This window comes from Phragmites australis, chromosome 11 (genome assembly GCF_958298935.1).
Source record: "Phragmites australis chromosome 11, lpPhrAust1.1, whole genome shotgun sequence".
Taxonomy (NCBI): Eukaryota; Viridiplantae; Streptophyta; class Magnoliopsida; order Poales; family Poaceae; genus Phragmites; species Phragmites australis.
Window position 1 is genome coordinate 34012767 of NC_084931.1, and position 12617 is coordinate 34025383.

A 12617-nucleotide genomic window follows, 5' to 3' on the forward strand; every position below is an offset into this window, starting at 1 on the left:
TACTAAAAATAGTTTAGTTGAATCTCTTATCAAGATATTTAAATTAATTGCAGGACCAAAACTTCAAAATTGCAATTTACCGATCTCTTGTTGGGGTATTTCAATATTTATTTAAATTCAAATAAATATAAATTTGTAAAAATAATTTTCCTGATGTATTTAGTGACTATAGAAGGTGTCACTAAATCTTATAATCACATTATTAATGTGGCAGAAAGAGTACATATATCTAATAAAATATTCAGCTCCTAAATGCAAATATGAGGAGGTGAAATATGGTCGCAGGCGATTAATTAGCTTCCCAAAAGTATCTTCAAAAAGACATGAGGTTATTTGTTCATCCTGTATAAATTCGTGATTGAATGCAATGGAAAGATAATGAATCGCATTTTTCGAATTCAATCTCCCTGCTACTGTCAACAAAAACAACAATTCAATCACGAAGGTACATGTGAACCGGGACGCGGCGGGCGAGGGGTTAACTTGCGACAACGACATTGGAAGCACTCACGACATCGTCGGGTGCTCATCTAGCTTCCTTCTCCTCCCTCCCACTTAACTTCACAGCCACTGAAAGGGAGGCCCTGCACGTACATAAGTAAGATTCCTAACCTTTCCCCATGTACATATCTATCGACGGAGAATTCCCTCAAGCCAGATTTGGAATCATCTCACCGGTCGATCGGCACCTATTTATACGCTACGGGTCGATCGGTCATGTACATCTCACACCATCGACCATCACACGGACATCAGTTATACCGAACCGATCGACCTGTGCCACCTGATCATGGCGACCAAGATGCAGGCCGCGGCTGCAGCTGATCAGGAGCTGGATCCCAAGTACGAGTGGCAGGAGAATGCCGCCAACTTTGTCCTCCGCCTCCACCTCTCAGGTAATCTTCTTCGTCTATCCCAAGTAGTACGACGAGTACACATGCATGGCTTCAAAGTGTCGCTTTGTGCTGGTGGTAACAGGCTTCAGGAAAGAAGACTTCAGGGTGCAAGTGGACGGCGCGGGCCGCCTCACCGTTAGCGGCCAGCACGCCGACGGTGGCAAGCTTTCCCGCATTCACAAGGTGTTCCAGCTGCCTGCAGCTTCCAACCTCGACGACATCAGCGGCCGCTTCTACGCCGGCGTCCTCACCGTCACCGTGCCCAAGCACCCCGCTGCACCGACGGCCAACGTACTAGAGGAGATCAAGAAGCAACCAAAGGAGCTCGACGGGGCAAAGCCAAAGGCGCTGGTCGACGAGGCCAAGCCAGAGGTGGAGACCAAGAGGCCGCCCAAGGACGAAGGCAAACCAAAGGACGACGCGAAGAAGCAGGCCGAGCACAAGGAAGAGATCATGAAGCCAAAGGAGGACGCCAAGAATACTGAACAGATCAAGGAGGAGGAGGAGGAGGCCAAGAGAAGCAAGCGAGAGCAAGAGCACCACAAGACGGCGCCACCAGCCGTGAGGAAGGAGGAAGGGAAGCCAAAGGTCGAGGATGCAGCCGCCGCACCAGCCCAGAAGAAGCAGGCGGAGCCGGAGGCCACGGTGGTTGATCGGGATAGCCTAGCGGAGAGGGTGAGGCGCCGCGACGACGAAGAGAGGGTCAAGGCAGCGGCTGCGGCAGAGGAAGCTGAGCGCGAGAGGACAACGGCGCGCTGTGGCTGGAAGGAGCGCGTGGCAGAGGGGCTCACCGGCACCGAGTGGGCGGAAGGGTTGGTGGAGACGGTCAAGAAGAACAAGGAGGTGATCGCAGCAGCCGTCGCCGCCTTCTCGATCGGCCTCTTCGTCTCCCGCAGGCTCTTCTCCAGGAACTAATCATGCGTGTCGATCCGCAGCTGATGCGTCACATGTACATACACACACTATATGTAGATACACACTTACAGAAGCCAAAATGTGAAAAGTAAGCATGTTTGTAAGTGTGCGATAGACCACAGCATCTGTTAAGTTGGATACTTGGTTAAATAGGCTTGCATTTTCACTGGTGAAATATATCGGAGAATACAATAATTGCGGCCTGAAGGTGACAAAAATTTCATTAGCCAACATCTATCCCAAGCTCCATACGCAAAGTTCTAATCTATCTGGGCGCAGTTGGAGTTGACCATCTCCCAGCTCCAGCTGCCGCACGCTTACCAGATTGCCGCATCTCCTGAGCTTTGGCCAGCTGGGCGGTCAGATCCTAATCCACAAGAAGAAAATAGTCAGCGGAAAGCTATCTATAGAAATCGAAGGTGCATGAGAGATCGAATGATACCTTTGGCTTGAACGAACCATCCAATGAATGCAAGATCGTATCAGCAAGACCATAATCGATGGCTTCTTGTGCACGGAAGTACCGTGGGCCTTTGAGAAATTCTGCTAGCTCTTCCTTCGGTTTACCAACTCCTTTACACAAAAGATCGAGGTAGTAGTCTGTGTTTGTATCTAATTCTTTTGCCTGAGTACAAAATAAAATATTCAGCGCGTGGTACAGGCAGAAGCGTAGCAGAGAGTAAGACTTGAAATACTGAACAGAAGAGTTGAATGTGACCTTAATCCACATATCAATGGCAGCTCCACCAGATTTGTGGACCTTAGGCAGGTGCAGTTTTGCTGCATTTCAGTAACACACATCAGAGATCTTTCAGGACCACCATATCACTGTTATACATGGGTGCACACGTGCGATTGCAAAAGGAGTAAGGAAACTTGGAAATGTAACATACTGATTGAATTTGGCAGCACTCCTCTTTTGCCCTTGACACCAAGGGAAAGAAGCATTGCAGCCTGGCCATATGCCATGCTAAGATTGATTGTATAAACCTTGGATTTGCTTCGCTACAAAACCAAGAAAATGCAATACAAAAGTCAGAGTAAGCATTTTCATTTTTTTTTTAAGAAAAACTTCACTATTGAGTCCAAGCAAATAAAAGGAGCGCAATGTATGAAAGAACTATAATTTATGCCTGAGACTCTGGGGTATGGTATTCCCTGACTGTGCCATAAATCCAATAGGAATTAGTAAGATATAAGCGGCTACTCTCTACCAGCAGTGGTCACGGCACCTCACTCAAATAGTACGAAGGAATAGGACCCAAACTGTAACTGATTCAATTAAGACCTTCTTTACACATGCAAATTGGTTCTGCCACTTTAAATTCATGCCATGTGCTTATTCATGAAAAGAACTTTGTTAGTGTGTACATGCTCTGTGTGAAAGGACGAAGCAACCACCTTCTTCTGTAGATTGAATTTTTCATGGTTGGTTAATCATTGCTCAAGTCAAATCAAGTGCCCATAGAATGAAAAGTTTGTAAGCGGAAGGCCAGAACCTAAAAATTCTACAAGTTAGCATCTCCGACGGCAAACAATTTTTGCTTGGTTCGGATTTTTCGGCAAAAAAAAAAGACTAATGAACATGCAATGTATTCAACTGTGGACTCAAGATCCCAATGGTCCCATGCTCACAGACTTTGAAGATTATACCCATAGATGAACCGATTCCTGGGCATGGCAATACAAACAGTACACTGTTGATGCATGCATAGTTTCATGGATGCACCCCGATGTGCAAATAGTGCACAAGTATGTATTCTGAATTTCCAGTTTATCTGAGTGATAGATAAGGCCTTACATTGATAAAATCAGCAATTGTGTATGCATCAGTTTCAGATGCAACAAGCTCGTTATTTTCGTCCTGTAACAGCACAGAAGATATAAACAGTCATACTTCAATATTGTCAATATAGCCATGGAAGATGGCATGCTATTATCAATTCTTAAAACAAGTACTTACCATTGTTCCTGTGGAGTTTATATACAGATAAATTGGTTTGGTACGGTCATCGTAATCTAGCCACAGAAATTGAGCAGCAATAAGCTCAGTTACTGCTGGAACAATCTACCAATATAACATTGAAAACAGAATGTTACCAATTTTGTTAATTGAAACCTTATAAATATTATGAGGATAACGAAATAAGGTAGGTTGATCTCTTACGGGCATTCCAAGAAATATAATTCGAGAGTCCAACAGCAATGATGGCAGATCTGGGGCTGAGCTTCTCATTCTTCGATATCCTCGCCCTCCTCTGCCCATGCTCATGCTGGCCATGCCCATACCCATGCTGTAACTTGCAGGGCCTTCATGCATGCCTGACAAGGTGTACATACCAAATTCATCATAACTCCTAGCAGCAGCAATGCTTTCCTGCAGTTCACAGGGAAAATATTTTCTCAACTTTGTTGTATTATCATCAGAGAAAAAAAGAGAAATGGAAATGAAGAGAGATCTAGACATCATTAATAACCTCAGTTACTTTCTGCGATTGCCGATTGTAAGGGTTGCCATCATTCAAAAACAATTCCATCTGAGCAGGACTTAAGCCGTAAAGGAATTGGGGAACATTCTTGTAATTATCCATCACTGCCAGAATAGATTGCACTTTAGAGTGGTGCACAAACAAAAGGGTACCAAAAGTATCGGGGGATAAGATACTTTCTGAAGCAGAATACTTTGTGAATCTTAGATAAGACTAAAGTGGGACAAATCGTAAAACCAAACAAAGATGGAAAATTGCTTGCCACCTCACCATAAAAAGGAGCAACTGCTATAATTAATATGCATGTGTAAAACATGTACAGTTTGAGAAACTTATAAAACATTGATGACACATTAGGAAGTTAAAATAAGTAACTGGCATGTACAACACTGTCCCCTATTGCATATTCAACTTGCAAACATCTATTTGGAGCCAGCTAGTAAATTTGATCCTAGACAATTCTGTTTCCTTCTACATTCTGGTAAATTCAAATTTGGCTCACAAATTTGCCAAAAGCTAAAATGAAGATATCATAATGCACATCAGGGTTTCTTTTTAAAAAAAAAAAACCATCAGGAAACTTATTGATATTTGTCGTAGACCTTCGCAAGCAGATCAAATTGGCCTTATCTCCTAACTAAAATCACTGTTATTTCTGAAGTTCTAACACACTATTTTGTTCAAACAGAAGGAAGCACTGACAGAATCATCTCACCTTTGATTTGACTCCTAGTACAAAAGGCTCATTTGAAAGTATTTCTTGTTTGATACCATCTTACACAGCTCTATACATTAGTCAATTAATTTATAAACATTGAAATTGAGCCAACATGTCATGGTTAGCTTTCGGTTAAAGCAGTACATCATTTAGATATCAGTGGTGGCCAGCATAATTAGGTTGTGCTCAGTACAGTGCTCTAGCACATGTGGCAGCTGCCTCAAATGTCATCTAACACTCTCCGAGACGAAGCACCAAAAAAAAAAAAAAAAAAAAAAAACCACTCCCTTTCCAACCTTGTTCGTAAGCAAATTCGCACGTTGATTATTCACTTGACTACATATTTTCACAGTCCGCAGAGATGAGACTCTACATCGCATCACCTACCAAGATCCTATCAATAAAAAATACAATCGGCGGGGAAAGGTACTAGGAAGCGAGAGAGCTCACGTCCATCCTTGAGATTCTCCTCGCGGAACTGCTTGGGGATGTGGTCGTAGTTCTTGCGGAAGCCGCCGCCGTCGCCGTAATAGTAGTGGCACCTGCAGCTGGCGGCCGGCCTCCTCGGGTGCCTCGCAGGCAGGGAGGGGTTCCTGGCCAGCGGCGGCGAGGCGGCGGCGGGGCAGCGCAGCGCAAGCGCCATGGGGGGAGGAGTGCGTGGAGGCGCGGAGGGGGTAGAGACGGGTGGGCTGTCTGCGTGCTGTGCTTCACTTCGTCTTCCTCTGCTGCGGGGATTGGATAACTGCGGAGGGTAAATTGGGAAAATAATCCTTTTCTTTTTCTTTTTCTTTTTAGTATTACCCAGCCCAAACGAGGCCCATTCTAGTGTAGCAGGCTCGAAATTTAGCCCATCGCCTCAAGGTAGGCCCAGCTGAGCAAATTCTCAGTGGTTAGGGTGTTTTTTTAGTCGAATTAATATAATTCCTCGTTAATTATCAGTCAGCAAACCGAAGAATCTAGTGCCACTAGAACTACAACTTAAAGTCTCTACTAGTAAATTGCACGTGATAACTTAATGCATGGTCTAACTATGTTCTAATATTATTTTTCTCTTTTGCTCCTGTAGAACACTGCTTAAAGCTATGAACCTAGTGGCCACACAGGCCTAGATGGCTGGCCTCATCCCTGTATTCTCCCGTGTGAGGGTTTCCTCACGGTGATAAAGAGGGATGGTGGCACACGCCATGGCCACCTGAGTCACTCGCGTGCTCGCACGTCATGCAATCGGAGGACGCAGACGTGAGGGCTGGTGCGGCTCTCCTCTCCTTCCTTCGCTCTAATTTGTAGGTCTCAAATGCTCTCCCCCTCTCCTTCGCATAGAACTCGACTAGTAGCTCCATCTCCTCCACCTCTTTCTCCCCGCGTCGTGAGCATCCTCTTCAGCAAACAGCTACGCTATTCCGACATCCCCATCTCACCCTTCTCATCCTCTCGGCCTCCTACCACTCCTGTGCGTGAATACTTTATGGATTTGCCTCCTGCGGCAGAGGCTAGGGTTTGACGGTTGTGCGGCTCGCGGTGATCGATTTGAGGTGTCGCGTGTGAGTTGGAGATGATGGACGTGCGGTGGAAGACAATGGTGCGATGCTGACTGGCTAATTATCTTGTCTGTGTTTAGCAATATAGGAGCGAGGCAGACAAATAAACTGAGCAGTGTCAGGGCAGCACGCAAGTGGAAAGGAAAGTCCTCTATCGCGTGTGCTTGGAGCGGTGCTTGAGATGGAGATGAGAAATTTTAAGCACCACTACTTGTGCTGTGTGCAGTGACGTCACAACTAGCCGATGCTAAAAAATTATAGAGAGGTGCAAGTACTTACGTTGGCTCCAATTGTTAATTTCGTTTAACTGTAACATGATGATAGCGTGGGAAAATTTCTCTCCGGCAAACCGAGCAGTGGTTAGAGATAAGACTATCGTATTTTATTTCATACGGGCCCACTTTTATAGTTGGCGTCGAAGCTATATATAATGAGACAAAAACCGATCGAATTTATCTTTAACCTAACAGTTAGGTGAATTTTCATGCTTCAGTCACACTATGAAAGACCCTGACGCCACCCTTGCAACTTGTGCCATTAAAAATTAGTTTTTCTTCCCTGAGGAGCTGCATATATAGAGCTAGCTTGCATTGTCGCCATCCCTGGGCGCCAGAGCATATATATATAGAGAGAGAGAGTAGTGTACTATAATTTATTGCAAGTAGCCAGTTGGATACTTTCGACGATATACAAGTAGTGGCTGCTGCCTCTTAGCTTTCTCAACGGGCATCTAAGCATATAAATATCCTCAACTCGATGATTTATTTACCGTATTAAATTTAATTAAATATGTAAAAGGAGAGAGCTGATATTGCATGCGCTAGGATGAAAATAAAGTTGGAGAGTCGTAAGCCAGTTAAGCTTCTAATAAACTCGGCTCGATGGACACACGAGCTAAGTCTGAACTGCTTTCCTAGCTCGGTGACCAAACGAGCTGATTCCAGCGCCAACCTAGGCCCAGTGAGCAAATCCCAGCCGAGTAGCCGACCAATAGTCAGCAGTGTCGGGTTCGTGCATGGGGGTGTGGGCGTCGGGCCTTAGTGCTTTAGGGTTCCTCCACTCCAAGTCCAACAGATAGGGCTCCTGACTCCCGCCGTCACGCCTCCATCCATGGACAATCACGGCCACGCCTCCGTCGGCAAAGCGCAAGCGCGGTCGCAACGCAAGCCGAAGCCGCCCCCCGTAACAACCACCACTCTTCCCCTCCTCCTCGCCCCTCGCTGCAGCCGTTGCGTTCGACTCCCCCGATCTTGAGCCGGCCTCCTCCTCCCCTGTGCCCCGCCGCCATGGCCGCAAGTCCCGACGCATCCGCCACAAGCCCCCCTTCGAGGCCGAGGCCGAGGCCGAGGCCGATGCAGCCTCCCCTCCCAAGCAGTGGAGTCGTCGCGACGGGAGAAGGTGGTGGAGGTCCCTGCGGCAGTGGAGTGCCTGCGCAGTGGGAGCAGGTGAGTCACTGACATGACGCACTGAGTTCATTTGTCGTCACTTTGTCAGAGGGATATCAGATATGCCTATTAACCAAAGTTAGTATTTCTGTTGTTATCAGAGATACAGTGATATTTTTATCTGAATCTCAACTACGTGTTTCCTTGCTGTCTTGCTGATTTAGGTTTCTGACCTTTGCTCGCAAGGCAGCCGAGCCGGCAACAAACCCGAGCAGCTCGGTGATCTAACCAATCCCAGTCTGCCTCAGCTCCACACAGGCGAGCTCGTTTAAGCCAGCAAATTTTATATGAACTGTTTCCAACAGCAAATTTTATAGAACTGTTCATACAAAAGACTATCTCTTATATAATAACATATATTTATTTTTTATTTAGCTCAATCATTAAATCACGAAATAGATAATATAAATAAGATCTAAAAAATCTTTCAACAATATACTATAAAATTTACTTCCTTAATCTACCATACAGTACTTTGGAAATGTAACTCTATATATATGCACAGTAACACAGAGCACCCTTTCAGGAACTATAGTCTATAGTAGTTTTGACGACGCAAAGGTAGGTAGGTAGGTGGTAGGCAGGCGAGTGGCCTCGTGTCGTATGCTGCGTCTGCATGCCCGCTCGTACAACTGTACAAGCTACTGTAACAGATACAGGCATGCATCCACACCCACAGGCACAGGAATTGCATGCAGCTCAAACTAGGCTACCTCCACTTTGGTCTCTCAACTGAAAAGTCGATGAGGTACTGCGCGCAACCGATCGATAGATGCCTTAACCTCAAAGTTGGATGGACGGAGGTAGCTAACAGCTACCTTTTTTGACTGACTGACTCCCCACGCGTCGGGGAGAATGGAAGGCATCAGGGGCCTACGCCTACTGATTGTTGTTCTAAGATGTCCAATGTTAATAGCCACTCCCGTTAAATATGATATATACTAGTAGTACAGTATTAGCTCCCAGATGGATAAAAAACCCTATGAGACTGACCTAGTGTGGAAGGCTGACCTGGCAACGCAAGCCTCCGAACCAGACTACCAGAGGCCTAGTCCCAGAGAGAGAAACCGGATTTTGTGGGAGAGCGGAGGGAGTGCTAGCACAGTACTACATTTAATAAGAGAGAGAAACCGGAAGCAGTATGGGTTGGAGATTCAGCTCAGCCCACAGGAAAGGTTTCCCGTTTCCTTCCTCCCCTCATCGCCCCTGGTTTTACCTTGTCCCTCCCCCCCTCGCTGTATTCTGCCTTCCTCCACTACTTCCATGCATGGAAATATCAATCCAGTATCTCCTAGTCCTAGTCCTCCCCCCGATTTATACCCACCCCCGCCGTCCCACATCGCCACCACGCTGCCAGCCCCGCCGGAGCCAACCAGCTCCCTGGTCTCGCCCCTTCCGGCCCCGGCACGACTGCCGTACGTCTTGCTGCCGCCCTTTCACCGACCAAAGCGAACCAAGATCCCGTTTTGGCACGCTTTCCGGGACCGGCGCTAGCGGGTCGTAAATCCCGAGCGGTCTCGCCTTGTCATGCCGGTGCAGGGCGGAGTAGGGAAGGTGGCGGAGCCCAGAGGGAGGGTGGAGCTGTCGTCCACCGCCGTCGCCGAGAAGGCCCGCGCCTCGTCCAAAAAGAACCGCCGCCGGCAGAAGAAGGCGTCGGCTGCAGCCGCCGCGGCAGCTGCAGCAGCAGCAGCGGTGGCAGCGCCTTCTTTCTCGACCGCGTCCGAGCCGGTGGCCGCGATGCAGAGGCTGTTCGACACCAGCAGGGAAGTCTTCGCGGAGTCGTCGCCGGGCTTCGTGCCGCCGCCGGACTCCGTGGCGCGCCTCTCGGGCCTCCTCAGTACGTATCGCGCCCAGCCTTGCCTTCAGTAGAGTAAAGCTGCCGTCTTTGTGCCATGCGCTTTGATGCTTTTTGCGCCGATGTGGAACAGCCTCAGGGGCGTCTTCTGTCGAATAGAATACATGTTTCTCGTGCTTAGAATGTAGCGACGGCGATAACTGTGTCGATGGACCATAAGGAACTTTTTTCTCGGGCGTCGTCGGCGTCGTCGTTGTTCCTTTTCATCTCATCTCGTGAGACGTCTATTTTTGGCATGGGCAGGCCCTGGTCTTTGGGATCATACCTGATTCAGCGCAGCTTGTCACCCGTGCTTTTGCTATGCATGCAGCAGCAGGTTTGCCATGCCATGGCATTGCAACAGTGCTCTGTAAGAGGGATATTATTTTAGTATTTCTCAGCCTGACAAACAGTTATTAGTAATTCCCTCGAAAACAAACGGTTACTCATACTGGTAACGTAAAGCTTGTTCATGTGTGTCCGTATCGATCTGAATAGCAAATTTTCTGGGAAAATTCTGCTACAGTGCGGCTCCAGCATTTAGCTGCTTAATATCCATAACTTGAACCTAAAAGAGATCATTTCATGATCCATTACTTGATTCTGAGTGAATGAATTGTCGCTGCTAATGCTATGCCAATGGCTATAAGTGCAGTTTATTCAAATTCTAACGGAAATTTCTACTGCCATTTTGTCTAATCTCTATGCTTTTGGATGCAGATGATTTAAAGCCACATGATGTTGGGATAAACTCTAGTATGCAGTATTTCGAGCACGTCGATTCTAAAGGGCCGCCTCGAGTTACTTATTTGCATTTCTATGGTTGCTCCAAGTTTTCGGTAATTTCTTCATTTGTGTGCATCGCTTGTTGGTGTATTTTAAAAAATGTGTGTGATCATCTAAAGAACTTGTTAGCAAATGCCTCTTGCTGAAGCTTTGCATGCTTTGTGCAGTTTGGTATCTTCTGTTTGCCGAAATCAGCTGTCATTCCCCTCCACAATCATCCTGGGATGACAGTCTTTAGCAAGATATTATTTGGTTCCATGCACCTGAAGTCATATGACTGGGCGAAAAGTCCCCCGGATAGTAGTAATAACAACACACTTGAGGCCTCAGATGGTTAGTTGATAGTTTGCTTTCTTTTCCTTCATTTCTTCGAGAATGATCGCACTCTAGGGAAGTATGTTGCTAACACTTCATTTGCATATCTGTTTGTTGTCGTAACCACAGGAGCTCGTTTAGCCAAGGTAAATACAGATGCTGTTTTCGACGCTTCAGCTGAGACCGTAGTTCTATACCCAGAAAATGGAGGGAATTTGCACTGTTTTACTGCTTTGACTCCTTGTGCTGTGCTTGATGTGATGGGGCCACCATACAACCGTGCTGATGGAAGGGATTGCGCTTATTACGATGAGTCGCCGTACTCGAGTTCATGTGAGTTTCTTTTTCCAGTAAAATCTGCTGCAGTTGTTGAATCCCATGTAGCAGAAGGCAAATGCAGTATTCAGCATGGAATATAAACGATAAAACAACAACAAACTAATCTGGAAAAAATGTTAACTTCAAACAATGAGCATCATTATCGCTCGTTAATCTGATGGCTGAGAAAAATGTCATCTGATTTTCAGGTGGAGATAAACAATATTCTTGGCTCAAAGAGATTCGTAGCACATTCGAAATGGAACCTATACCGATGGTGCGGAAGTTTATTGTCTAGATATCTTTAACTGTCGAAGACAGACAGATGGTACAAGGGGAAGACTGGGCCAGGAAACTCGACAAGTGACACACTTCACAGTTCTTTCGCTTATTTCGATCTGGGTTGAAACAGTCTCTTGTGATTTCGGATGACTCTGCTTCTCTTATGTTATCAAATCGCGCGCGATTCAATTCGGGCGTACACTGCCCACAGGACTTTTCTAGGACATGATCATTTTTTGTTTCCCAGTACAACTAACTGTACGCGGGTGTTTTTGAAAGTGGTCGTACACCAAAATACCAAATTCAGTGGGTCATTTGCTTGGTCTGTTGAGCAGGGAGGTCAGTCCTTTTTGCCTGCTTGTTTGGGGCATCTCTTCTGTTCATGTATCAAGGGTTTACCTTTTTTTCCTTGTCTGGATGCCGTTTTGCTCTTCGTGTATGATGCAAAACCGTGAGTCCATTTCGCCATTCCAGTTTCGCTTGCGCTAGCATCTGTCTGCTCGTATGGACATGGACTTCCAGAGCATAATGTATCACTGCGTTTGAAGGTGTAGTTTTGCTTTGATGCCCCAAATGGATATGGTCTAACTCTAACCTCCCAGTCATTGCTGAGAAAACAAACTCTACAGGAGGCTCCAAATGGATACGTGTGGAACCCTTGGATTTAACGTCCAAGTCCATCCGTGTTGCCATATCATCATTCCCTAGATCGGCAAATAGCGTATATAGAAGCATTTCTGGCCACAGTAATCATACATAGTACTAGTTTTGAATTATACATGGATTGTGGTTTACAATATCAATCACGAAGGCTTTGACAAACATATGGACTACTGGCCGAATAGATATTTAAAGTTCATTCAAAAGATAGCAGTAGAAACTAAGCGATGTGATGGAGTCCCATGTTATAGCCCAAGCAAGCGACTGGGGTTCCAGACCTTCGTAGGCTCGTGGATCCTCCTCCCCTGTTGATTTATTTATAGAGAAGTACTTCTATACTTTTTGAAAACAGAGAGACACGTATCCTAAAGCTTCATTAGCAGTCCCACCTAATTACACTTAGGGGCATATTAGTCACTTA

General features: G+C 46.2%; 3 protein-coding genes across 3 annotated transcripts; 2 read left to right on the top strand and 1 right to left on the bottom strand.

The window, feature by feature from the left end:
* The first annotated feature begins 565 nt into the window (after positions 1-565).
* On the top strand, positions 566-2128 carry LOC133885016 (protein RESTRICTED TEV MOVEMENT 2-like). The gene is made up of 2 exons (XM_062324643.1): positions 566-896; positions 979-2128. The coding sequence occupies exons 1-2, from the start codon at positions 791-793 to the stop codon at positions 1809-1811; spliced, it is 939 nt and encodes a 312-aa protein (XP_062180627.1). The 5' UTR covers positions 566-790; the 3' UTR covers positions 1812-2128.
* On the bottom strand, positions 1953-5762 carry LOC133885015 (ATP-dependent Clp protease proteolytic subunit-related protein 1, chloroplastic-like). The gene is made up of 9 exons (XM_062324642.1): positions 5469-5762; positions 4289-4404; positions 3979-4188; positions 3775-3879; positions 3613-3675; positions 2705-2816; positions 2530-2591; positions 2254-2436; positions 1953-2178 (listed from the first exon to the last, which is right to left on the bottom strand). The coding sequence occupies exons 1-9, from the start codon at positions 5659-5661 to the stop codon at positions 2077-2079; spliced, it is 1146 nt and encodes a 381-aa protein (XP_062180626.1). The 5' UTR covers positions 5662-5762; the 3' UTR covers positions 1953-2076.
* Positions 5763-9172: 3410 nt separating this feature from the next.
* Positions 9173-11947, top strand: LOC133885705 (plant cysteine oxidase 2-like). Its single transcript, XM_062325440.1, has 5 exons — positions 9173-9838; positions 10556-10674; positions 10789-10954; positions 11066-11269; positions 11464-11947. Exons 1-5 carry the CDS (start codon positions 9529-9531, stop codon positions 11550-11552), a joined length of 888 nt encoding a protein of 295 aa, XP_062181424.1. The 5' UTR covers positions 9173-9528; the 3' UTR covers positions 11553-11947.
* Positions 11948-12617: the final 670 nt, after the last annotated feature.

What these genes read in the sequence shown, in the direction of transcription:
- LOC133885016 (XM_062324643.1), top strand. Translation starts at nt 791, where the DNA reads ATGGCGACCAAGATGCAGGCCGCGGCTGCAGCTGATCAGGAGCTGGAT. An exon ending in CCTCCGCCTCCACCTCTCAG is followed by an intron (nt 897 to 978) that starts GTAATCTTCTTC and finishes TGGTGGTAACAG; the next exon opens with GCTTCAGGAAAGAAGACTTC.
- LOC133885705 (XM_062325440.1), top strand. Translation starts at nt 9,529, where the DNA reads ATGCCGGTGCAGGGCGGAGTAGGGAAGGTGGCGGAGCCCAGAGGGAGG. An exon ending in ATGGTTGCTCCAAGTTTTCG is followed by an intron (nt 10,675 to 10,788) that starts GTAATTTCTTCA and finishes TGCTTTGTGCAG; the next exon opens with TTTGGTATCTTCTGTTTGCC. An exon ending in CACACTTGAGGCCTCAGATG is followed by an intron (nt 10,955 to 11,065) that starts GTTAGTTGATAG and finishes TCGTAACCACAG; the next exon opens with GAGCTCGTTTAGCCAAGGTA.
- LOC133885015 (XM_062324642.1), bottom strand. Translation starts at nt 5,661, where the DNA reads ATGGCGCTTGCGCTGCGCTGCCCCGCCGCCGCCTCGCCGCCGCTGGCC. An exon ending in AGTGCTGCCAAATTCAATCA is followed by an intron (nt 2,592 to 2,704) that starts GTATGTTACATT and finishes ACTGAAATGCAG; the next exon opens with CAAAACTGCACCTGCCTAAG. An exon ending in ATGGTTCGTTCAAGCCAAAG is followed by an intron (nt 2,179 to 2,253) that starts GTATCATTCGAT and finishes CTTGTGGATTAG; the next exon opens with GATCTGACCGCCCAGCTGGC.